Source organism: Vulpes lagopus, chromosome 3 (assembly GCF_018345385.1).
Source record: "Vulpes lagopus strain Blue_001 chromosome 3, ASM1834538v1, whole genome shotgun sequence".
Lineage (NCBI taxonomy): Eukaryota > Metazoa > Chordata > Mammalia > Carnivora > Canidae > Vulpes > Vulpes lagopus.
The window spans coordinates 126729048-126755746 of NC_054826.1; the positions used below are offsets into that span (position 1 = coordinate 126729048).

General features: G+C 46.6%; 2 protein-coding genes across 4 annotated transcripts in view; one reads left to right on the forward strand and one right to left on the reverse strand.

Annotated features, from left to right (window-relative positions):
- Positions 1–823: 823 nt before the first annotated feature.
- The window catches only part of NLRC3 (NLR family CARD domain containing 3), a 37057-nt gene continuing 11181 nt past the window's right edge, over positions 824–26699 (forward strand). The window contains exons 1-9 of one of the 2 annotated variants that reach the window (XM_041749774.1): positions 824–1093; positions 17519–17905; positions 18011–18173; positions 18382–18565; positions 18651–20400; positions 21394–21480; positions 24167–24250; positions 24707–24790; positions 26268–26351. In XM_041749774.1, the coding sequence (XP_041605708.1) occupies positions 18406–18565; positions 18651–20400; positions 21394–21480; positions 24167–24250; positions 24707–24790; positions 26268–26351 (2249 nt within the window). In that variant the 5' untranslated portion in view covers positions 824–1093; positions 17519–17905; positions 18011–18173; positions 18382–18405. The remainder of the gene's footprint in view (positions 1094–17518; positions 17906–18010; positions 18174–18381; positions 18566–18650; positions 20401–21393; positions 21481–24166; positions 24251–24706; positions 24791–26267; positions 26352–26699) is intronic. The other variant, XM_041749773.1, reaches the window with a different exon arrangement.
- Positions 22201–26699, reverse strand: part of CLUAP1 (clusterin associated protein 1) — a 61927-nt gene continuing 57428 nt past the window's right edge. Inside the window, exon 15 of one of the 2 annotated variants that reach the window (XM_041749777.1) lies at positions 22201–22363. The gene's annotated coding sequence lies outside the window, so the exon portion shown is untranslated. Of the gene's footprint in view, positions 22364–25239; positions 26541–26699 lie in introns of those variants that run through there. The other variant, XM_041749776.1, reaches the window with a different exon arrangement.

The window sequence follows — 26699 nt, forward strand, 5'->3', positions numbered from 1 at the left end:
CTGAGATTAGGCTGACAGGAGCACACAGCCCCTCCCACCTCCCTTTATCCACAAGCTGCTGCCTCATCTGAACCCACCACCCTCCTGCTCTACAACCATCCATGGCTCCCAGGTGGCTTGCTTAGGAGAATCGCACCCACCGCTCAGCTCCCACCTCATCCCCTGCTTCTCTCCAAGGCTCCCTCCCTGTCACATGTCCCTCCTGCTGTCCACTCTGGGCATGCCTTCCCCCTCCCCCCTTTGCGCTCAGTGCCACCCCGGTGCTGAGGCCGACCTCTGGGGCCTGAGTGAACTGCCACACCCTGCTGTTTCAGGGTGTAGCTGGCCTGCCTCTGGGGAGCCCCTGTGGGGTACAGCTGGGTCGCAGGTGCCTGCTGGGTGCTGGAGGGAGGAAAGCAAGGGGGAGTAGGCAGGATGATGAGGGCCACAGCCACAATAGAGTGCCAGCCTGGAAGCAAGGGGACTCTGCTCCAGACACAGCAGGGCCAGCTTCCTACTATGTAGCCTTGGGCAAGTCACTGAACGTCCCTGCAGCTAACCCCTGAACAACAAAGGTCTGCTGGTGGTGAGACTGTTTTCCTCTATGGCCTTGGCTGGACCTCTCTCCCCGAGCATGACGTCCACAGGGGTCCTCCAATCCAGATCTTGGCGGCACCCCCTGCCTCTCTGACTTACAGAGCAGTGAAAGAGCTGATCTGAGCAGCCGCAGATCATTGATTTGTCTGAGAAGCTGTTGGCTTTTGAAATGAGACAGGAAGGAGGGTTGAGGTGGAGCCCAGCACAGGAAGAGGTGAAGAGCCCAGCTGCTGTGACAGCGGTGGGCTTGGGGGACTGCAGGAGCTGGCGGGCCGCAACCGCGCTGCCCTGCACAGCCAGCGCCTCCCCACCCTCCTGACTGGGCCTTGCTCCTGCCTTGCACAGATCCCGAGGGCTCGGGGCCCAGCTGACCGACCACTGAGACTCCCACGACGTCCCCACCACCACGCAACTGGCTCCGTCCACTGGAGCAGGGCTGAGCCTGGGAGTGCCGGGATGGAGCATCCCCAGCCCCCCAGTCTCGGCATCCCTAAGGCGACGAGGTCCAGGAGTTAAGGTGAGTCCAGGCTGCCTCAGCACAGATGGGGGAGGAAGAAGAGACTGTGTCAGTGACTTTCAAGGCCGAGCTACTCTAGGGGGCAGTGGCTGGGTGGTGTTGAGCAGGTGTCCCTGTGGTGCTGGAGCTGCTGAGCAGGACTAGTTCACCACGTGGAAGAAACATGTGCCCACGGACAGCCCACGACAGGCCGAGGGGACAAAGCCCAGCTCCCCAGGTACCAGTGATGGGCAGGGAAGAGCAGGAAGTAAACAGAAAGTGCTGCAGGCAGGCAGACATGAGGCCGAACACGGCAGCCCAGGGGTGAGGCTTGAGATCGGCAGACCTGAGCTCCACTCCTGGTACCCCTTTCCACCTGTAGGATGGGGGTGACACTACCAGACCTGCCCCAGGGTCCTGAGGGCCAGGGGAGGTGGTACAATCAGGCTGGGGCCCAGCACCAGTGTCAGCTCCACGAACGCCACCCCCATGTTGGGTGAGCAGCCCCGAGAGATCTCTTCCAGCCACATCTTTGGGTGGAAATGAGGCTCATCATTCTGAGAGAGACAGTAACCAGAGGCCTTCCCAGAAGAGGTGCCACTGAGCTGGGCTGGGGGTGGCTGCTGGCCGTGGGGTCCTCCCCTATGGCCAGGCTCCTGGGTTCCTAGGGCTCCTCTGGGTCTCCTCAATAGGCTCATGCTTTCCCCGAGGTGGGGGCTCACTCTTGGCCATCATAGATGGGGGTGCAGGCTGGGTGCCCCTCCTCTGTCCCAGGGCAGTGGCAGGAGGGCCGTGTCCTGCAGCAAAGGTACCTGCCTCCCACCTCTGGAAAAGGCAACTGGGTTTCAAGTGGTCCATACCCATGGTGCTGGGAGGTGGGATGAGGGCAGGGAGTCGGGAGAGAGGAGCATCCCAGAGGCCAGGCGGGAGGTCAGCACTGCGGGGCCCCCACAGCCAAGAAGTGCAGCAGGGGAGAGAGGCTGGCCGCCTGCACAGACCAAGCGATGGCTGGGAGGAGGGCCCTGGGAGGGCAGCGGAGGACAGGACAGGGCTTGTTGGCAGAGACCATGAGTAAATTGGACCTGTGTCTTCTCAGGGACGAGACAGGGTCTGATGACACTAGCACCAGGGAGCACAGGGCCTTAGCTGCGTCCGCCCCTACAGATGCCACTCTGGAGGATGCTGGGCACGGGGAAGCCCGCTCCAGGGAGGGGCAGCGGGTCCCCCTGTCTGCCTGGCCTCGCCCCGCCCACGACAGCTCCACTTTCTACCCACTGACCAACTTCTGGCCTCTAGGTCCGCCGAGGCAGCCCGAGGCCCACTCACCCTCAGTCTCCTGCGCCCTAGGCTGGCAGGGCCTCCTGCCGCTCTCTGGAGGCTGCCTGCACTGGGCAGGACCTACCTGATGTCCCTGGAAGCCTGCGGGCCCCAGGTCACACTCCACTCGGAGGCCTGTGCAAGTTCCACCCTGCAGGGCCTGTCCACACAGGTGGCCAGCTAGCCGTCCCTTGGGGGGAGCTCTGTCATCAGCCTCTCATGCTGGCCCTTGTTTTAAAGTGTAAGTATATCTCACGTAACACTTGGGATACACTTACACTGAAAGAATCATCGTTCATCGGAAATTCAAATTTTACTGGGTATTCTGTATCTTAATTTGCTAAATCTGGCAACTCTAGCCCTGAGGTCAGAAGGGCAGAAAAATGGGTGTCTCATTCAGAGGAAGCAGTGGTTCCCAACACAGTCAGGCTGATGGGACTTCAGGGTGCAAGCAGGAGAGTCTCACCACCCCCCAGCTTCCCAGACACACTGGGGCCTCACTCCCCTCATTCTTGCTGCTGCTGCTGTCCCTCCTCTGTCACTTGTCCGGCTCACTAGTCTGGTGCTTCTCAGTTCTGACTGCTCATGACGATCGCCTGGGTAGCTTTCAACTACACACATGGTGAGGCCCTACCTCACACCAAACACATCTCTAGGTGGTTGGGCTGAGCCGTGGCTTTCTAAAATTAGTGCTCCACAGAAGCACAATTCCACTTCTGAGTATATATACCCCAAAAACCAAAAGCAGGGACTAGAACCAGTGATTTGTACACACCCATGTTCACAGCAGCATTTATCCACAAAAGAAAAAAGGTGGAAACAACCCAAATGTCCATGGATGGATGAATGAATAAACTAAATATGGTGTGCCCACAAAATGGAACACTATTTAGTTTTTAAAAAGAAGGGAATTTTTATACATGTTAAAACAAAGATGAACTTGGAAAACATTACGCTCAGTGAAAGCAAGTCGGACACAAAAATATCACAGATACTCTATGATTTCCCTTATATAAGGCCCCCAGAGTAGTCCAGTTCATAGCGATAGAAAGTAGATGGTGGGTGCCAGGGCCTGGGAGGAGGGAAATGGGAAGGTGGTGCTTAATAGGAGCAGACTTCCCATTGGGGGGATGAAGAATCCTAGAGGTGGTGATGGTTTCACAGCTCTGTAAATGTACTTAGCACCACTGAATTATACACACAAAAAATGGTTACAATGGTAATTTTTACGCTGTGCATATTTTAATCAAAAATCAAATTTTAAAATAGTGCTCTAGACCCTGTCTGGCCAGAGCTGAGAAGCGCTGAACCTGGTCTTTCTTCGACATGGTCCCCTCATGTTCCCAGCCACTAGCCCACCACCAGCATCAGCGCAGTGTCACCGTGGGCGTACCTGGACACCCAAGGACAGGAGGCCATGTCCATCCTGGGATGTGCCCTGACATCACCCAATCCAACAGCAGGACAGAGGCCCTGGCATCCTGGCCTCATACACTAAAAAGCCGTAATAACATTGCTTCATTTGGGTTTAGACACATTTGGATCTGTAGACAGCTGCTAGCGCAACTTTTTTTTTCAATTGAGGTATAACTTCCAGATAGGAAGGTGAACTCAATGGGTTCTTACATACGTATACTTGTGCATCTGTACCAATCAATGATCATACTGATCACTCAGATCAATGTGTAGAAGTTTCCAGTGCCCGCCCAGTCAAAACTGCCCCCAAGGGCAGCCACTATTTTGACTTTGATCATTTCAGATTGGTTTGGTTTGACATAAATCTCCCCATAAGTGGAATCACAGAGTATCTTCTCTTTGGTGTCACATTTCTTTCACTCTGCGTGTCTGTGAGGGTCAGTCACACTGCAGAGTGTGGCAGTGGCTTATTTTTTGTCTTTACTATGCAGGACTTGATTGTATGAATGTATCAAAAAAAAAAAAAAGAAAAGAAAAGAAAAGAAAAAGGAATCCCATTCTATTGTTGATGGCTATTGGTTGTTTCTACTTTTTTGGACACTATGACGAAAGCTGCTAGAACATTCTGATATAGTGCTTTGATTGATATAAAGAGTTGTTTCTGTTGGGTATATACCCAGGCAGGGAATTGGTGGATCACACAAATATGTCTTATCAAAATATTTAGTCTTATCACTACCAAACATTTTTCCAAAGTGATTTTAATTTGCATTCCTCTGATGACTAAGGATATATATTTTTTAAACTATTTTTTTAAATTTCCTTTTTAAGGGGTAGGGGCAGAGGAAGAGGGATAGATCTCTTTATCTTAGGCAGGTCCACATGTAGCACACAGCCTGACGCAGGGCTCCATCTCACAACCCTGAGATCATGACCTGAACCGAAATCAAGAGTCTGATGCTTAACCAACTGAGTCATCCAGGCACCCCTCTGAGGGCTAAGGAAATTATCTTTTGTGACATATCTTCAATTTTTTGGCTCACTTTAAGCTGGGCTGTCTCTTACTGATTTTTAAATGTACTGGAGACATCTCCTAGTCAACATTTTGCTTTCTCACCCTCTTCTCTTGAACAGATATCCCTAATTTTGATGAATTCCAATATATCACTCTTGTCTTTCACAGTTACTGCTTTTTTTGTGCTCCCTCTAGTCTTTACCTAGCTCAAGTTTCTGAAAGTATTCTGTATTTTTTCTAAAGGCCTGGCTGTGTTAGCATTCACATTTAGAGCTATGATCCATCTTGGAATAACTTTTGTGTATGGTGGGAGGGAGGGGGTCAAGGTCCATTTTCCTGTAAGAATATCACAATTGGAGTAGCACAATTTAATACAAAGACCGTCTTTTCTCCATTGAACCACAGTGGAGCCTTGGATGTAAATCTGGTGACCATATATGTGTGGGGCAGTGTCTGGACACTCTATTGTACTGCATTGGTCTATTTGTCTGCTCTTGTGGCAATACCTACAGCTCTCTATTAAGCCTTGAAATTCTGTAGTGTAAGTCTAGCTTTGCTCTTTTTTTTTTTTTTTTTTTCAAAATAATTTTGGCTAGTTCAGAGTCTTTTGCTTGATGGATATATTTTTAGAATTAGCTTGCCAATTTCCATCATCCCTTCCTCACCAAAAATAGCTTGCTGGAATTTTGATTAGGAAGTCATTCAATTTATAGATCAATTTGAGAAGAACTGACATTTTAACAATATTGTTTTCCAGTCCATGAATATGGTAAATTGCTCCTTTAGGTCTTTAATTTCTCTTAGTATTGTTTTGTAATTTTCAGTGTAGAGGTCTTGCAAATTTTTTGCTAAATTTATTCTTAAATACTTGCTTTTTAAACATTCTAAAATTTTACTTTCAATTTCTTTGTTGCTAGTAAGTAGAAATATATATGGTCTTTTTTTGGTATTTATTTTGTGTCCAGAAATCTTGCTAAGTTCATGCTAAGTTCTAATCAACTGTAGATTGAATGAAACAAAACATCAACCAGAAAAGATTACTCCTAGACAATGAAAGTGAAGTATATACTTTACTTGCCTTTATATTATTTGTTTTAATTTTTTTTATTTAAGTGTTTTTAATAAGCATGTATTACTTGTATATTTCAATGAGGTAGGGAAGCAATACATGTTTGTTAGCAAAACCTAAGCAACTGAAATTTGCAAAATAGGGGCTGGCTGTCTCAGTAGAACATGCAACTCTTGATCTCAAGGTCATGAGCTCAAACCTCACATTGGGCATGGAGCCTACTTAAAAAAAAAAAGATAAGACAAAACAAATTTACAAAATAAAAAACAATTTCTTAATCACATTGTCCTATATTTCCAGCTTTTCTATATATGGCCAGATAAAAATGGTATGTGATTATCCATCACTACGGGAAAAAAGTATCCTAATTCTCCACACCTTGATTTTTTTCCACATAAAAATACACTATAAAATATCCAAGAATCTCAACAAACTCCAGGTAAGATTAACTCAGAGACCCATATTAAGACACATTTATAACCAAACTTTCAAAAAGACAAAGACAAAAAGAAAATGTTGAAACCAGCAAGACAGAATCTACTATCATGTAAAGGGATCATCAGTAAAGATTAGCAGACTTTACAGAAAAAAAAAATTAGTGCACAAGCTAGTACTACTGTAACTTTGGTTTACAACTCCAAATTTTGTTTCTACATAATTTGAGAATAAAGAAGGGGTGCCAATTTGGCTCAGTTGGTAGAGCATGTGGCTCTTGATCTTGGGGTTGTGAGTGCGAGCCCCACATTGAGTGTACAGATTACTTAAAAATTAAAAAAAATTAAAGAAATTAAACAATTTTTAAAAATCACTAGTTTATGTTTGGGGGCACGCAACATATAAAGATGTAACATTCTTATATCAACAACCAAAAGGAGTCAGATGCAGTTGTAAAGGATCAAGCAAAGTTTTTGTATGTTGTGCATTAGGCTGGTATAAATTCAAATTAGTGTTGGAATTTCAGGATGTTAAATGTAATCCCATGGTAACTACAAAGAAAATAGCTATAATATATACACAAAAGGCAATAAGAAAGGAATTTAAAGATTTCACTACAAAAAAATCAATGATAGGACCCACAACTCTATGGTCAGCTAATCTTCAACAAAGCAAGAAAGACTATCCAATGGAAAAAAGACAGTCTCTTTAACAAATGGTGCTGGGAAAACTAGACAGCAACATGCAGAGAAGAATGAAACTCGACCACTTTTGTACACCATACACAGAAATAAATTCAAAATGGATGAAACACCTAAATGTGAGATGGGAAACTATCAAAATTTAGAGAAGAACACAGGCAGAAACCTCACTGACTTTGGTCATAGCAACCTCTTACTAGACACGTTGCAAGGGAAACAAAACCAAAAGTGAACTATTGGGACTTCATCAAGATAAAAATCTTCTTTAAAAAAATGATAAAAAAGCTTCTGCACAGCAGAGGAAATCAACAAAACTAAAAGGCAACCTATGGAATGGAAGAAGATATTTGCAAATGACATAACTGATAAAGGATAGTATCCAAAATCTATAAAGAACTTATTAGGGCAGCCCCGGTGGCGCAGCAGTTTAGCGCCGCCTGCAGCCCAGGGCGTGATCCTGGAGATCCGGGATCGAGTCCCACATCAGGCTCTCTGTATGGTGCCTGCTTCTCCCTCTGCCTGTGTCTCTGCTTCTCTCTCTCTCTCTCTCTCTCTCTCTCTCTCTCTCTGTCTCTATGAATAAATAAATAAAATCTTAAAAAAAAGAACTTATTAAACTCAACGCCCAAAAAACAAATAATTCAGTCAAGAAATAGGCAGAAGACACGAATAGACACTTTTCTAAAGAAGACATCCAGATGGCTCACAGAGACATGAGAAGATGCTCAACATCACTCATCATGGGCACCTGGGTGGCTCAGTAAGTTAAGCATCTGCCTTCAGCTCAGATCATGATCCCAGGGTCCTGGGGTCAAGCCCCATATAGGGTTCCCTGATCAGTGGGGAGCCTGCTTCTCCCTCTCCCTCTGCTTTCCACTCCTCCTACTTGTTCTCTTTCTCTCTCAAATAAATAAATAAAATCTAAAAAAAAAAAGAAAGAAAGCGAAAATAAAATGTTTAGAAAAAAACCACATCACTCATCATCAGGGAAATACAAATCAAAACCACAGTGAGATATCATTTCACACCTGTCAGAATGACTAAAATTAACAACAAGGAAATAAAATATGTTGGCAAGGATGTGAGAATGAGGAACCCTCTTACATTGCATTGATAGGAAACTGGGTGCAGCCACTCTGGAACACAATATGGAGGTTCCTCAAAAAGTTAAAAATAGGACTATCTTATATTCAGCAATTACACAACTAGGTATATACCCAAACGATAAAAAAATACAGATTCAAAGGGGTACATGCACCCCAATGTTTATAGCAGCGTTCTCAACAACAGCCAAACTATGGGAAAAGCCCAAATGTCCATTGACTGATGAATAGATAAAGAAGATGTGGTATATACATACACTGAACTGTTACTCAGCCATCAAAAAGAATGAAATCTTGCCATTTGCAAGATGGATGGAGCTAGAGTGTATTACGCTAAGTAAAATACGTCAGTTAGAAAAAGACAACATATGATTTCACTTATTTGTGGAATTTAAGAAACAAAACAGATGAACATAGAGGAAGGAGGGAAAAGAGAGAGAGGGAAACAAACTATAAGAGACTCTTAATGATAGAGAACAGAGTTGATGAAGGAAGGGAGAGACATGGGGCATGGGCTAGACGGGCAATGCGGAAAAAGTGCTCTCCTTAATTGTTTTTTTTTTTCAAAGATATTATTTATTGGGGAGTGTCAGGCAGAGGGAGAGGGAGAAGCAGGCTCCCCATGGAGCAGTGAGCCCAATGCAGGGCTTTATCCCAGGACTCTGAGATCATGATCTGAGCCAAAGGCAGATGCTTGACTTACTTAGCCACCAAGGTGCCCCAGAAGGGCACTTGTTATGATGAGCACTGGGTGCTACATGTAAGTGATGAACCACTGAATTCTACTTCTGAAACCAATATTGCAATGTATGTTAACTAACCAGAATTTAAATGAAAATTTGAAGGAAAAAACACAGAAAACAAATCCAAAAAAATAAACTATACACAAAGACAGTAATGCAATAAATGAAGGGGAGAAGCTATAACGCATAAAGAAAACAAACAGCAAAAGACATGAGACATGAGAAGATGCTCAACATCACCCATCATGGGCACCTGGGTGGCTCAGTAAGTTAAGCATCTGCCTTCAGCTCAGATCATGATCCCAGGGTCCTGGGGTCAAGCCCCATATAGGGTTCCCTGATCTTAAAATAAAAGTTATTTTAAAATAACTTTACCAGTAATTTTAAAATACACTTTATTTAAATTCAATTTGCCAACATAGTATAACACCCAGTGCTCATCTCATTATGTGCCCTCCTTAATGCCCATCACCCAGTTACTCAAACCCTACCAGTAATTATTTTAAATGTAAATGGATTATACTATCCAATAAAAGGATAGAGATTTTCAGTAAGATAAAACCCATGATCCAATTATATCCTGTCTACAAGAGATTCACCTGAGATGCAAAGACACAAATGGGTTGAAAGAAAAAGGTTGGAAAAAATATTCCATGAAAAGAGTAATCACAAGAGAGCAGGACAGTCATTACAGATATAAGACAAAATAGATTTTAAGTCAAGAAAGGTTACAGGGCACCTGGGTGGCTCAATGGTTAACCAGCTGACTCTTGATTTTAGCTCAGGTCATGATCTCAGGTTCTTGGGACCGAGCCCGGCATTGAGCTCCACACTCAGCATGAATCTGAGATTCTCTCCCTCTGCCTCTTCCTTCACTCACACATTCTCTTTCTCTCTCTAATAAATACATCTTTTAATAAAAAAAGAAAGGTCAAAGAAGAACATTGTATATATTTTAAAAATATTTTATTTATTTGAGAGACAGAGCAGGAGGAGGAAAAAAGGATAGAGCAGAGGGAGGAGGGAGAGGAAGGAGGAAATAATCTCAAGCCAACTCTGCACTAAGCATAGAGCCTGACACAGGGCTGGATCCCACAATCCTGAGATCATGACCTGAGCTGAAACCAAGAGTCAATTGCTTAACTGAGTGAGCCACTCAGGCACTCCTAAACAACACATTTTTAAAAAAAGATTTTATTTATTCATTCATGAGAGACACAGAGAGAGAGAGAGAGGCAGAGACATAGGCAGAGGGAAAGGACTCAATCTCCAGACCCCCGGATCATGACCTGAGCCAAAGGCAGACACTCAACCACCCAGGCATCCCTAAACAACACGTTTTTAAGTAACTAATGTATTAAAGAATAAATCACATGGGAAATTAGAAAAAAAAGAGATAAATGAAAATGAAAACATACCAAACTAATTGGCATAGTGAAGGGGTGAAATTTTTTTGTGAAGGGGTGAAATTAATAGCTACAAACACTTAACATTAAAAAGCAAGAAAGATCTCAAATCAACAACCTAACTTTACAACTTAAGGAACTAGAAAAGAACAAAGTAAACCCAAAGCTGGCAGAGGAGGGAAATAATAAAGAGTGGAGATAAACAAGAAAAGGAATTAAACAAGAAAGAAAGATTAATGACAGCAAAAGCTGGTTCTTCAAAAAGATCGACAAGATTGACAAACCTTGGACTCAGAAAAAAAGAAGACTCAAATGACTAAAATCAGAAATAAAATTGGGGATACTACTACCAATTTTATTTTTTTAAAAAAAGGATTTTAAGAGTCTAGGAACAACTATACACCAAAAAATTGGATAACAATTTTAGACAATTGCATAGACAAATAGACAAATGCATAGAACCACAAAAGCTACCAAAACTAAATCACAAAGAAATAGAAAATTTGAATAGATCTATAAAGTAAGGAAACCCATAAGCAGTAGTCAGTATTTAAAGAAAAAAAAATCTCCTTACAAAGTAAAGCCCTGGGCCTGATGGTGTCACTGGTGGATTCTACCAAACATTTAAAAAAGAAGTAATACAAATCCTTCTCAAATTTTTCCAAAAAATTGAAGAAGAGGGAACATTTCCTAACTCATTTTATGAAGTCAGGTCGGTCTAACAAAGCCAAAGACATTACAAGAAAAGAAAACTATGGACCAATGTTCCATATGAACATTAATGCAAAAATCCTCAACAAAAAATAACTTTGATAAATTTAGTAAATTTAATCATTTAATAAATTCAGGAATTTATTCCTAGATTACAATGATTCAACAGAGAAAAACTGATCAATGCAATGTACATCAACAGAATAAAGGAAAGAAACCACATGGTTATCTCAACTGATGCAGAAAAAGCACTTGACAAAATTGAATATCCTTTTTATTTCTTTTCCTTAAAGATTTTATATATTTGAGAGAGATAGAAAGCACAGCAGGAGAGAGGGAAGAGCAGACTTCTCACTGAGCAGGAAGCCTGATGTCAGACTCGATCCCAGGACACAGGGATCATGACCTGAGCCGAAGGTAGACACTCAGCCAACTGAGCCACCCAGATGACCCTGAATATCCTTTGATGATAAAAACATTCAACAAGGGGTGCCTGGCTGACTCAGTCAGAGAAGCATGCAACTCGATCTCAGGGTCATGAGTTTGAGCCCCACATCAGGTATAGAGATTATCTAAATAAATAAATAAACAAACAAACAAAAAACCCCAAAACATTCTAGGGTGCCTGAGTGGCTCAGCTGGTTAAGTGTCTGGCTCTTGAATTCGACTCAGGTCATGATCTTGGGTCCTGCATCAGGCTCCCTGCTTAGCAGGAGGTCGGCTTGTCTCCCTCTCCTTCTGTCCCTCCGCCCACTGGTGCGCGTACTCGCTCTCTCTCGCTCTCTCTCAAATAAATAAATAAATAAATAAATAAATAAATAAATAAATCTTAAAAAAAAAACAAAACAGTCAACAAACTAGTAATAGGAGGAATCTACTTTCACCTAATAAAAGCTGTACGTGAAAAAAAACACAGCAAACATCATTCAATAGTGAAAGTCTAAAAGCACTTCTAAGACCAAGAATCAGCTATAGGTACCCATTTTTGTCACTTCTCTCCAACATAGTGGTGGAAAATCTAGCTAGAGCAATGAGGCAAGAAAAGAAATAAAAGGTATCCAAATTGGAAAGGAAGAATTAAAATGATCTCTGCTTGCAGATGGTATGATCTTTTACAAAACAATTATTAGAACTAATAAATTAATTCAGTGAAGTAGCAGAATACAAAGTCAACATACAAATAGAAATTGTATTTTACACGTAAACAATGAACAATCTGAAAAGGAAATTACAAAAACAATTCCATTCACAATAGAATCAAAAATAATAAAATACTTAGGAATTAACTTAAACAAAAAAGTGAAAGCCTTGCACAAAGAAAACGATAAAAATTGTTGAAATAAATAAATAAATAGAGACACATCCCATGTTCGGTTGGAAGACTTAATATTATTGAAATGTCCATGTTACCTAAAGCTACCTACAGATCCAATGCAATTCTATTAAAATCTCAATGACATTTTTTGCATAAATAGAAAAATCCATCCTAAAAAAAAAAAAAAAAGAAAGAAAAATCCATCCTAAAATTCATATAGAATCTTAAGGGATTCCAAACAGCCAAAGCAGTCTTGAAGAAGAACAAAATTAGAGGACTCACCCTTCTTAATTTCAAAATCACTACAAAGCTACTGTCATCAAGACATTGTGGTATTGGCATAGAGACAGACATACAGACCAACAGAACTGAACAGAGAGCCCAGAAACAAGCCTTCACTTATATGGTAAAAAAGAGTTTTGACAAGGGCGCCATGCCTGTTCAATGAGCAAAGGACAGTCTTTTCAACAGATGGTGCCGTCAAAATTGGAGATGCACATGCAAAAGCATGAAGCTGGATCCCTACCTAATACCATATACAAAAATAAACTCCAAAAGGATCAAGGATCTAAATATAAGACCTAAGACAATACAGTTCTTAGAAGAAAACAGCACAAGTGCCATGACATGGGATCTGGCAGTGATTTCTTGGATGTGACACCAAAGGTATAGGTAACAGAAGAGAAAAATACAGAATTGGGCTTCATGAGAATTGAACATTTTGTTGCATCAAAGACACCAGCTACAGAGAAAAAGGGAGCCTATAGGATGGGAGAAAATATTTGCAAATTATATATCTGATAAGGGATTAATAACCAGAATATATACAGAACTCTTACAATTCAACAACAACAACAACAACAAAAAACAACCAGCCATAAAAATGGGGAAAGGATTTCAATAGATATTTCCCTAAGAAGATATGCAACTGAACACATGAAAAGATGTTCAACATCATTCATCATTAGTGAAACACAAATTGACACTACAACGAGATCCCACCTCACATCTGTTAGGGTAGCTACTACCAAAACCACAGGAAACAACAAGCATTAGTGAGAAAGTTGAAAAATTGGAACCCTTATGCACTTTTGCTGGGAATGTAAAATGGTAAAGCTACTGTGGAAAGTAATGTGGCAGTTCCTCAAAAAATTAAAAACAGAATTACCACTTGTGGGCATATGCTCAAGAACTGAAAGCAAGGAGGCGCCTCCGGTGGTTCAGCTGGTTGACCCGGGGGATTCTTGGTTTTGGCTCAGGTCATGATCTCAGGGTCAGGAGACAGAGCCCCACATGGGGCTCTGCACTCAGTGGGGAGGCTGCTTGAGGATTCTCTCCCTCATTGTGTGTGCACGGGGGAGGGAGCACGGAGCCAGAGGTAGGGCTCCTGAGATCATGACCTGAGCCTAAATCAAGAGATGGACTCTTAGCCAACTAAGCCATTCAGGCACCCCTATTTTACCACAATTTTTAAATGAAGAAAGAAAAACCATGGAGATCTGTATGATTCTATTTATGTGAAACCCTAGAAAAGGCAAAACTAATCTTAGACAAAAAGAGCAGATCAATGGCTCAGGGCCAGAGGGCCATAGGTGGGACAGCCCGCAAAGGTGCATGAGGGGATTTTTTTGGAGGAAGAAATGTTCAAGGTCTTGACTGTGATAGTTGTTACAGTGGTGTATACATTTGTCAGAACTAATCTCAAAACCGTTTCTATGCTCAAAACAGGTGCATTTTTTGTATATAAATTATACCTCAAAAAGGTGATTAAAACCTTTACAACAGGGATCCCTGGGTGGTGCAGCGGTTTAGCGCCTGCCTTTGGCCCAGGGAGCGATCCTGGAGACCCGGGATCGAATCCCACGTCTGGCTCCCGGTGCATGGAGCCTGCTTCTCCCTCTGCCTATGTCTCTGCCTCTCTCTCTCTCTCTCTCTCTGTGTATGACTATCATAAATAAAATTAAAAAAAAAAAACCTTTATGACATTAACAGCTAAAAAATACACTATGGACATTTTTCCAGTTTGACCTTATTTCTTATGGCCATAGAGTTTTCCACTGTATAACAGGGCCTTAATAATTTAACAACCCTCTTTGAACAGAAATTTAGGTTTTTTTCTCCTTCAACTTGTTACAAAGAATGCTTTGGGATCACAGTTGTAGCGCCATCTTTGTGCACTTGTCCAGTTATTTCTTTGGGATAAAATCTCAGAAGTGGAACTTCTGGGGCAAAAGATATTTAATAGCAACAGATAATGGCAAAATATGATCCAGAATCACACTAATTTACCCTCCCACTAGCTGTGTGTTAAATTCCTACCACTCCCACATTCTTACCAATGCAACCTGTTATGTCATTATAATCTTTGTCAGATGAAAGACAGTAGTTCGTTGTTTTGTTTTTTTCTTGATCATTAGTGAGAATGAGCATCTTTTTAATGCCTGGGTCATTTATACTTCCATGAGTTATCTGTATCCTTTTTTCTATTTCTATCTGCGTCCATAATTATCTGTGTCTAGAATCCTATTTGGTTTCTCATTAATTTCTTATAAGAATTAATTAATTAATTAATTAATTAGGTTTCTCATTAATTTCTTATAAGAATTAATTAAGAAATTAATTGACTTATAAGAGCTCTCTCTATATATTAAGGATATTAGTACTCTTTCAAGTGTATTGCAAAGGTTGACTCCTGGCTTGAGGTTTTCTTTCAGTTTTGCTTATGGCTTTTACTGTTATTTGGAAATTTTAAATAAGTCTGTTAGTCTTTCCCTTGTGAGTCCAAGATTTTACATCTTGCTTTAAAAAATAAAATAAAATAAAATAAAATAAAATAAAATAAAATGGCCTTCCTCACACAAAGAATATTTTTAAATATACTCTCATATTTTCTTACTGTGTTTTCATGGTTTTGTGTTTTTAATATTAACACTTTCATTCAACCGAAATCAAATTTTGTGCTCATTATGAATTAAAACTCAAAGAATATTTTTCATAGGCCGGCCAATTTGCCCCAACAACATTCCCACTAATTTGGAATGCTATTGTCTTTCCACATTACCAAACTCCTTCATATGTAAATACTTTATGTATTTGTCCCTGGGCTCTATATTATGTTCTAATACACCATCCTGAAGATGGTATTCAAGAATCTAAGGTTGGTTCAATATTAGAAAATCTGTTAGTGTAGCTCGCAGCCTGAAGGAGGCTGGATATGAATCAATCATGTCAGTCTCTCCGGTGGCTTCCCACCACACCTAGAACAGACCCAAACTCTTTTAACAGTGAACAGGTCTCAGCAGTCCCCTGACCTTGTCTCCTGACCCTCCTTGTGAGCCCTCTCGCCCATTCACCATGCTCCAGCAATTATGTTTTTTTCTGTCCTGCCATGATTAACTTTCTCCCCCTTCAGATCACTGCTCCTACGTAGCCTTCTCACAGAGGCCTTCCCTGGCCACCGTGACCATCAACGGGCTCCGCCACGCGTAATGTGTGTTTCCTTCACAGCACTTATCACCTGCAGAGGCACCTCGCTCATTTCCCTCTTTTCTTCCCTACTGTCACAATGCTTCCACCCCGACCACACTCACAGGGTCAGGACTTGGTCTAGCTTGTTTTCCTTGACCTCCCCTGGTGTCCGGGACACATGACAGGCCCTCAATACGTACCTGATGATTGGATGAGTGAATGAAAATAAATCATGCAGCTATATCAATATTGCTCAAAAGGCCTTTCCCCATTTAACAGGCCCCCCCTCATTTATTAAAAATGTGGGAATGTACTCTAAGAGGCAGTAGATTATCCAGCACAAAGGCTTCTGTTGGCGAAGCCTTGGTTTCTCCAACTCAACTGCTCCCCAGCTGTATGTTGTCCTTGGGCAAATCACTTAACCTCTCTGAGCCTTGATGTCCTCATCCATAAAATGGGAAAGATAATGCAATCGAGAGTTGCTCCAAGAAGTAGAATAAAGAGTGCTTAACAGAATGTCTGGAACACAGTAAGCCTTCAGGGAGTATCACATAATGTTATTTGAATGGTAAGAGAATCAAAGAATCTTTTTCAAGATGAGAACTAGTTAGACATTGTCGCAAACGTCAGGCCTGCCAGCTTGGGCTGGAATCATGCCTGGCGGTTGGGAGTAAAATGCAGATGCCCTTGCACGACTGCCATCCTTCACCACCGCGTGGGGGAAGCAGGGGGTCTGACTGATGTGGGGAAATTGTTCAAGATAAGTCTGGCAGTTTTAGAAAATAGAACTTATTCATACTGGGATAAGAATTCACCATGAAATGACAAGAACTAAGGTGAATACCTAACATGTTGATCGGATAGGAGATAAAATACACAAAAATTGTCTCCTTTATAACGACAGAATTCACAAGAACAACAAAAACCATTTAAAAGTATCTAGACGCAGGCAACCCTGGTGGCTCAGCAGTTTAGCACTGCCTGCAGCCCAGGGTGTGATCCTGGAGACCCGGGATCGAGTCCCACGTCAGGCTCTGTGCATGGAGTCATGGAGCCTGCTTCTCCCTCTCCCTCTGCCTGTGTCTCTGCCTCTCTCTCTCTCCTCTCTGTGTATTCTCATGAATAAATAAAAATCTAAAAAAAAAAGTATCTAGATGCAAATAGGGAATTGGCAAGATCCACGTGAGGGAAAACAGCGTCACTACAGGATATAAAGGAAGACCAATGACCCCTACTCCAGTCTATACACATTAACGAGATTTCAGTCCAAATCTCCTCTGGTTTCTTCTCACCTTGGTTTTCACACTTACAAGAACCGAGGATTGAGCACAGTGAGAGGATCTGAAGAATATGCTCCTGGCCTTTTACGAATGCTCCCAGATTCCTCGGCTGGGCTGGACGCCAGCCAGCTACCCTGAATTCATTGCACTACTTAGTGCTTCAATAGCGCTAGGAACAAACGGCTGGAAAACGCTATATTACTTGTCGCTAAGCTTCTTTTTAGCATTTTCTAGGTAAATGGTTCGTCCTGAGTTAAAATGCCAGGAAGGCCCAATGCAAATACAAGGTCAGGGAGTATGTGGCCCCCTTGGGGCTGGAGCCAGTGACTCCTCTTAAGTGATTATCCCTGAGACCCAGAGAGCTGCAGGGCTGGGAGGCATGGGTCAGACCCGTTTCAGTGAGCTCCTGCCACCCAGGGCAGTAGGTGTGACCTCTGCCCAGCGCTGTGTCCTGTTTTCTGTCTTAGACCTGTGGATGAGGGCTGCCGACCCAGACCCCCTAAGTACCTGAGGCCCTGCCAGAGGGGCTGCCGTGGGCTGGACATCCCGCCCGCTACAGGTGAGGACAGGAAGGGGGTGCGGGTGGGCTTGGGATCCCCCAGTGTCCACCTTAGCTGAGGGAGGGACATGTGGTCGGCCGGCTTTGGCTACGGGATCCACTCAAATCCTCAGAGAGGAAAAAGGAGGTGGGCAGGTGGTGCCTGGGCACAGCTCTGCCTCATAGCGGCTCCCTGTCAAAGTGCTCAGTAGAAAACACTGCCCCTGCGCATCAGGAGACCCCAGGAAAACAGTGAGGAAGACCGCAACACCGTACGTGTAGGAGCTTGGGCAAAGCACCATGACACGGACCCACGGTAGGACCTCACTGTGGCTTCACCGCCCTGGGGGCCGCCTGGCTCCCCCGACCCCCATCCGCCCCTCGCAACCAGCGACAATCTCCAGAGTTCTGCCTTTTCCAGAAGGTCGCAGAGCTGCAATCACAGAACACTTCCCAGACTGGCTTCCTTCCTTCACCCCTTCTTGCGAGCAGATCTACCCTGAACCTCGTCTCTATCTCCAGGTCACAAATGAGGACACCACAGCGCAAGCAGCTCAGGTGGCCTGCCCAGCGTCCCACAGCCGGTAAGCGGCAGAGCTCGGGTTGGAGCCCAGGCCGGGCTCTGATCCACCGGCCCCCTCATCAGAGGCAGGCCCCGCTCACCCGTCTGGGCCCTCCCGGGCCGGGCTGAGGACCACCAGCAGGCCGGGGAGGGCACAGCGAGGGTCCCTTCCTGGCCCCGTAGGCTCACTCCCTGCCCAGGCCCGGTGGGTGACACGGCTCTCTCCCCAGCTCCCGGCGGCAATCCCGGACCCCATGAGGAAGCAGGAGGTGCAGCCAGGCACAGAGGCAGGCCAGGGGCACGGCTCGGGCTCCCCAGCCGGGCAAGTGAAAGCCCTCGTGGACCTGCTGGCCGGGAGGAGCGGCCAGGGCTCCCAGACCCCGCAGGCCCCGGACAGGCCGCCACTCGGCGATGGTAGGCAGAGGGAGCGCGTCCCGCCCCCCCCCCCCTCCCGTGTCTCCGTCCCTCCCAGCCCTCCCCTTCGGTCTCTGTCCCACAGACTCGAGGACACAGAAGTGCCAGGAGGCTCTGCTGAACTGGGTGAAAGGCAGCCTGGAGCTGGGCGGCACCCCGTCCAGGCTGACCAGCCTCCTGCTGGTGGAGGGGCTGACGGACCTGCAGCTGAAGGAACACGACTTCACACAGGTGGAGACCACGCGTGGAGGCTGGCACCCGGTCAGGACCATTGCCCTCGACAGACTCTTCCTGCCACTGTCGCGGGTGTCTATCCCTCCCCGAATCTCCATCACCATCGGGGTCGCTGGCGTGGGCAAGACCACCCTGGTGAGGAACTTTGTCTACCTCTGGGCCCGGGGACAGGTTGGCAAGGACTTCTCCCTGGTGCTACCTTTGACTTTCCGAGATCTCAACACCCACGAGAAGCTGTCTGCAGAGAGACTCATCCACTCCGTCTTCCCACACACCGGGGAGTCTGGCCTGGCGGCAGCAGCCCCATCCAAAATCCTCCTTATCCTGGACGGCCTGGATGAGTGTAAGATGCCTCTGGACTTCTCCAACACCGTGGCCTGCACAGATCCCAAGAAGGAGATCCAGGTGGACCATCTGATCACCAACATCATCCGGGGCAACCTCTTCCCAGAAGTGTCTGTCTGGGTCACTTCTCGCCCCAATGTGGCTGGCCAGATCCCGGGTGGCCTGGTGGACCGGATGACAGAGATCCGGGGCTTTAACGAGGATGAGATCAAGGCGTGTCTGGAGGAGATGTTCCCCGAAGACCACACCCTCTCAGGCTGGGTCCTGAGGCAGGTGCAGGCCGACAGGGCTCTGTACCTAATGTGCACGGTCCCCGCCTTCTGCCGGCTGGCCGCGTCGGCACTGGCTCACTTGAGCCGCAGCAAGCTGGGGCCCCAGGATGCAGAGCCGTGGGCCCCAAGGACCCTGTGCGAGCTCTACTCCTGCTACTTCAGGATGGCCCTCAGTGGGGACAGGCAGGAGAAGGGCAAGGCGAGCCCTCGCATCGAGCAGGTGGCCCACAGCAGCCGCAAGATGGTGGGGACCCTGGGGCGGCTGGCCTTCCATGGGCTGGTCAGGAAGAAGTACGTGTTCTATGAGCAGGACCTGAAGGCGTTCGGCGTGGATCTCACTCTGGTGCAGAGCACCCTGTGCGGCTGCTTCCTGCAGCGGGAGGAGACCCTGGCCTCGTCCACAGCCTACTGCTTCAGCCACCTGTCCCTGCAGGAGTACGTGGCAGCTGCGTACTACTACAGTGCGTCCAAGAGGGCCATCTTCGACCTCTTCACCGAGGGTGGCATGTCCTGGCCCCGCCTGGGCTTCCTCACACACTTCAGGAGTGCGGCCCAGCGGGCCATGCAGGCCGAGGACGGGCGGCTGGACGTGTTCCTGAGGTTCCTCTCGGGACTCCTGTCCCCAAGGGTCAATGCCCTGCTGGCCGGCTCCCTGCTGGCCCAGGGTGAGCACCAGGGCTACCGGGCCGAGGTGGCGGAGCTCCTGCAGGGCTGCCTACGCCCCAACGTGGCCATCTGTGCCCGGGCAGTCAACATCCTACACTGCCTGCACGAGCTGCAGTGCACAGAGTTGGCCCGCAGCGTGGAGGAGGCCATGGAGAGCGGGGGCCTGGCAGGGCTGACCAGCCCCCAGCACCGCGCAGCCCTGGCCTATCTCCTGCAGGTGTCTGATGCCTGTGCCCAGGAGGCCAACCTGTCCCTGTGCCTCAGCAGGGGCGTCCTACAGAGCCTGCTGCCCCAGCTACTCTACTGCCGGAGCCTCAGGTGGGCACTGAGGTTGGGATGTACAAGGTGTGGGGGTGGAGGAGCGGGCAGGCCCAGGAAGCTTCCTCACCACCACCACACCCCCCTGTATCAGAATCCTAGGGCCAGCTGCCTGGAGATGGACCACAGCACAGATGGCTTAAGGCAACATACACTCACAGCTGTTGGCCAGAGTCCCAAACCAAGGTGTTAGCAGGGTCAAGCTCCCTCGGAAACCTGTAGGGGAGCATCCTCCCTGCCTCTCTAGTTTGTGCTGTTTGCTGGCATCCTCAGCTTGTCCACACCTCACTCTAATCTTTGTGGTCACACGGATTCCTTCTCCATGTCCCTGTCTTCAGGCAGTGTTTGTTCCCTCTGATAAGAACACCAGGCCTATGGGATTATAGGCCCGCCCCGCTCAGAAAGACCTCATTGTAACTAATGACATCTGCAATGACTCTATTTCCAAATAAGGTCGCATTCTTGAGTCACTGACCAGGTGGGGGGGTGGGGGTGGGGGTCAGAACACCAACATATCTTTTTTGAGGAATACAGTTCAACCTCTGACACCCTGTGAACCATCCCAGTCCTGACAAAGGCCACACTGACTCCCTCCACCCCCAGCCCAGCATCCACCCAGGGCTCTGGACCTTAGGAAGGCTGTAAGACCAGGGCCATTTCAGACCTGGGAGCAGGTGCCATGTCCTCAAGAGGAGGAGAACTAGCAACCCATGTTCCCCAGACTTACATGGCGTGCGGGGCTGCTGGGAAGACACCCCCTGAATAGGAATCCTGGAACTTACAACACTGAGCCTCCCAGTCCACCCTCACAGGAAAACTCTGAGCATGGTGGGGGTGCTGGCACGGACCCCTGAGCTGCATGACGGAGGCTGCAGCATGATGGAAATGTTGGCCTGGGTGCCTCTGTGGTCCTGACGCCAGCCCTGCACCAGCACCTCACCCCACCTGCCCACGGGCCCTATTACCTGCTCATCATCGCTCTTCCTCCTGCAGGCTGGACAACAACCAGTTTCAGGACCCCGTGATGGAGCTGCTGGGCAGTGTGCTGAGTGGGAAGGACTGTCGCATTCAGAGGATCAGGTAACGCTGACCCAGGAGACCCCATCCAGGGTGCCCGCTCTCTCACAGGGTCTGGGGCTGCTTTCCCATCCTCCTCTCTGCTCAACTGGCCAGGAGTGCTTTCAAGGAGAGGTGCCTTTGAAGGCTGTGGCTCAGGATGCATGCTGCCTATTTCTGCCCATTCCAGAAAGTTCAGAGGCTCAGGTACCTCAACTGTGAGAGGAGGGAAAGGATAGGGTGAGGGTCAGATGCTATCACGGACATGGAGGCATTTCTCTGAATACTGTGTACTCCAACGTGGTGCCAGGCCCAGTCTTCTCTGCGCACCTCTCAAAGTTTGCCCTCAAAACAGTATCATAGGCATAGGATTGCTTCTTTTTTTTAAATTTATTTATTTATTTATTTATTTATTTATTTATTTATTTATGATAGGCACACAGTGAGAGAGAGAGAGAGGCAGAGTCACAGGCAGAGGGAGAAGCAGGCTCCATGCACCGGGAGCCCGACGTGGGATTCGATCCCGGGTCTCCAGATCGCGCCCTGGGCCAAAGGCAGGCGCTAAACCGCTGCACCACCCAGGGATCCCAGGATTGCTTCTTTAATGTTAACATTTTTAATTTAAAAAATGAATTTAAACTTTTAAATGAGTACAAAAATACAATTTAAACATTGCATCTTTAATGTTATAATTAGACGAAAGTCTATATGCTGATGGCAGAAGAGATTTTTGTGCTTAGGAAATTTCTTCCTGTGATAACGTTTCTGAGTCTAATACCCAGTTTGGAGCCGAACTGATGTGACCTGGAGGTGGCTAGAACTAGGGAGATGAGTTGGAGCATAGGATCTAGGGAGGAATTCTTCATCCTCACGTAAGCCTCCCTCCGGGTTCTGAAATAATCTTTGCCTGAGAAAACAAAAACAAACATGGAATGAGTCAGGCACAACTAGTAGTCATCGAGGACAGCGGTGAGAGCCGTGGGCCCTGTGTGGCCCTGGACAGTTACCTGTGTGCCGAAAGAGGGTTAAAATGGGGTTAAAACAGGGTCTGTGGGTCCAGGGGTTTCCGACGACCCTTCCTCAGGTTCAATGATTCTCTAGAAGGACTCACAAAACTCAGAAAAGCCATTGTACTGCAGCTGTGGTTCATTACATCAAAAGGATCAGATGGAAATACGCGGAGAGAAGATGCGTGGGGTGGTCCCCGGGAGAGCAGGCAAGCTCCCAGTTGTCTTCCCAGGGCAGTCTTATAGACGGTGCCTCCCTCTTCCAGTGACCCTGTGTGACAGCACACACGAAGCTCTCCCACCAGGGAGGCTCCCCAGGCTTGTGTGCAGTTGTGATCGGAGGTTGGGCATGGAGATATACCTGACTGCCCCTAGGGAAGCCCTTCCAGAGGTCAAGCTGCTACTGGGGGGGCGCCTAAGGCTCCCAGGTAAGCAGAGATCAACTTTCAGGAACTGGGGCAAGATTAATAACCCTCTCCTGCACACTAACTACCTCTTTGGGTTGTCAAGCAGCTTCAGCAGGTCAGTGCAAGGGAAGTGTGAGGACAGGCCAGACACAGAGGAAGGACTGTACAAGGAAGGGCCAGCCATTATGAGCAGCATTATCTCTGTCTCGTTAGCTGGAGATATGAATGCAACCCCTTTGGAGAAAACACAGTAACGACAACTTCTCATTATTTTTTCCTTCATGGGAAGTCTTCAGCAAAATAGTCAACTTCCAGTGTTTTGCATGAAGGAGTCTGGAGAGTGCTCAGGAAATTTTTGGAATAGAAGTCAAAAATTTCTTCTATGGCCACATGCTCTTCTTCACCTCCCTATAGTTGGTCTTTGGGGCCACATCCCCATTTGAAATGTCCAAGGCACCCTTCAGGATACACATATGGCTCATGAAGTATTACTCATAAAACATTATAAAAGTCTTGGGTAGGGCAGCCTGGTTGGCTCAGTGGTTCAGTGCTGCCTTCGGCCCAGGGCATGATCCTGGAGACCCAGGTTCAAGTCCCACATCGGGGTCCCTGCATGGAGCTTGCTTCTTCTTCTACCTGTGTCTCTGCCTCCCTCTCTCTCTGTGTTTCTCATGAATAAATAAATAAATAGAATCTTAAAAAAAAAAATGTCCTGGGTAGGGGCGCCTGGGTGGCTCAGTGGTTGAGCATCTGCCTTCAGCTCAGGTTGTGATCCTGGGGTCGAGTCCCACATCGGGCTCCCCACAGGGTGCCTTCTTCTCCCTCTGCATGTGTCTCTGCCTTTGTGTGTGTGTCTCATGAATAAATAAAATGTTTTAAAAAATTGGCTGAGGTGGGAGTATTTACACCATGGAAATTGGCCAATGCTACACATCAGTGTTTTTGTATTTTGTTTTTTGCAGCACACTGCTGCGTGGGATCTATGTGGGCAACTTCTGTAACTGCCTATGCTCCCTGCTGCACTGTGTAGAAGCTGCTGTGCCAGATTCTTGCCCAACTCTGCCCTGGGACTCTTTGCCAGTGTGAGGGTCTGTCCCCTTTCTTTGGCCTTACCTTACCTGGCTCAGAGGCTTTCCTGCGCTGGTCACTCTCACTCCAGGGACCACCTCATCTCCACCTGCATCCAGGCTTTCATGATGCTAGTGAAACTGAGAGGTTTGGATCACAAGCCTGGTGTTGAGTAAGAGGCCATGAGACTTATGGACCTAAAATAACCACTCCTCTCTCCTTGTGCAGCTTGGCTGAGAACCAGATCAGTAATAAAGGTGCCAAAGCTCTGGCCAGAGCCCTCCTGGTCAACAGAAGTCTGACTGCTCTGGAGTAAGTAGGACACCAAAGGCCAACCTTCCACCCTTGGGTCAGGGACAGTTTGCGAGCCATCTCGTGAAGTCCCATAGACCACACTCTCTCCTGGGTGGGTTGGAAAGACAGTCAAGTGAGCAAAATCCTGGCTCCTCAGCTGTTAGGACCAGCTCAGGGAGGCATCAGAATTTCATCCCTGAAGATAGTATTCTTCTCTCACCCCTCCACACCTGCTCCAAGCCAAGTCCATCAGATCCTGCTTTCTCCTCTCCACCAAATGGGCCATACTGGGAAAGTCCTTACTTGTTCACCTAAATTAGGATTTCTCTGCAAAACATGAAATCCTAAAGCCCAATATGTTATTTTCAAGGAACATAGATTTAAAGGTCAAGTAACTTCTGTTTTTGTTTTTCTGTCCCTGGGAATTGGATTAAAAACAAAACAAAAACCAGTTATTTCTCTTCCTTCCACCAGCCTCCGCAGCAACTCCATTGGACCTCAAGGGGCCAAGGCTCTGGCAGATGCTCTGAAGATTAACCGCACTCTGGCCTTTCTGAGGTATGTACCATCTGCTCCCTGTCCCGACGTAACCAGTAGAGGACCCAGAAAACCCCCTCCCAGGTGCCAACCATGGAATGGGAGATGATTCAAAATGGCAGGCATGCTACACTGGCTCCCACCTGGGTGGATACCACATGATCTTGTAACCTACACAAGTTTCAGGTTTCAGCTCTTCCACAGTCATTGTTCTTGTGTTTACAGCCTAATCAGGGGGTGGAAAAGAAGGAAGGTGGGGTGGTACAGAAGTGGAAAAGTAAAATAATCCATAAGGAAAACCTCTTGTCCTCCATTGAGTGGGAAATCCCCAAGACCATGGTGTCAGAATATTCCCCTGAGGTGTTTCCCAGGACATTGAAGGGCCCATCTTCCAGAATATTCCTATGGTTTGCTGTGGTTTGCTATCTTCCTCTTAGGGGCCTGTGGTTGTATCCGTCCTTAGTTGAGTGTGTACTGTCATTTGTTTTTTTCATTTATTTATTTTTATTGGGGTAAAATTCACCATTTTAAAGTATACATTGCAATGGCACTTAGCACATTCACAGTTGTTCATTCATCACCTCTATCAGGTTCCAAAATATTTCCATCACCCTGACAGCAGATCCTGTATCCATTAGCAATCACTCCCCATTCTCCTGTTCCTCCCAGCCCCTGGCAGCCAGCAGGGTCGGTGCTCTCTGTCTCTAGGTTTACCTACTCTGCAGATTTCACACACGCACACGTGCGCGTGCGCGCGCACACACACACACACACACAGAATCCTACAACACAACCCTCTGTATCTGGCTTCTCTCACTGAGCATTGTGTTTTCAAGGTTCATCCACATGGTAGCTGGTGCTTCATCCCGATCTATGACTGAGTCATACTCCACTGGACAGACCACAGTTCATCCGCTCATCAGTTGAGGGACATTTGGGTTATTTCCACCTTTTGGCTCTTGTGAATAATGCTTCTGCACACATTCACATACAAGCATTTGAATACTTAATTCTTTTGAGTAGACCCTACCAGTAGAATTTACTGTGTCATACGGTAACTCTGACCTTTTGAGAACTGCCAGACTGCTTTCCACAGTCTGCCCCACTTTACATTCCCACCAGCAGTGGGTGAGGGTTCCAATTTTTCTACATCCTTGTCAACACATGGATGCTGTGGCTTTTGGCTGTAATTCCGACCACTGATAAATTAGTTGTTATCCCGATATCATGGGCACCTTGTTTCTAGTCAAGAGACAAATGCTTAGAGACCCAGAGGGAATCCTAAGGCCAGATCAGCAAGACCGGGCTGCTCTGGGAAGACCGGGCTGTCCCCAGATCCTGTGTGGTGGGCAGTAAGGACAGATAGCAGTCAGCTGCTCGGCCACCCCCTGCCTCTTCCCTTGGGGCTCGCTAACACTGCAGCAAGGGTGAAGGCCACCACCAGAGGGCACCCTCATGTGCACCATCTGTGACACACATCTTCGCGCCTCCTCCACAGCCTCCAGAGCAACGAGATCAGGGATAATGGTGCCAGGTCCATGGCTGAGGCGTTGGCTACCAACCGGACCCTCTCTGTGCTGCAGTAAGTGGACATGCTGACCAGAAGAGAGACCCTCTCTTCTCCTCTCCTCTCCTCTCCTCTCCTCCTCCAAGAGCCTCTCTGTCTGATTTCTGCAAGGAAGGATGACTGGGGAGATATCCTGAGGCTTTCTGACCCCTCTGGTTGGCCCCTGGAAATCTTGATGTCCACCACTTTTCCACAGAACAGGTGCTGGAAAAAAAAAAAAAGAAGAAGAGGTGTTGGGAAATGACCAAAACTAAAGCCTCTTGCCAATGCAGAAAATCCTCTCCACAAATGTAGTAAAGAATGAAACAGTTTAATTATTTGAATAATCAACTAGAGAGCAGTGCACGTCATTGGCAATCCACC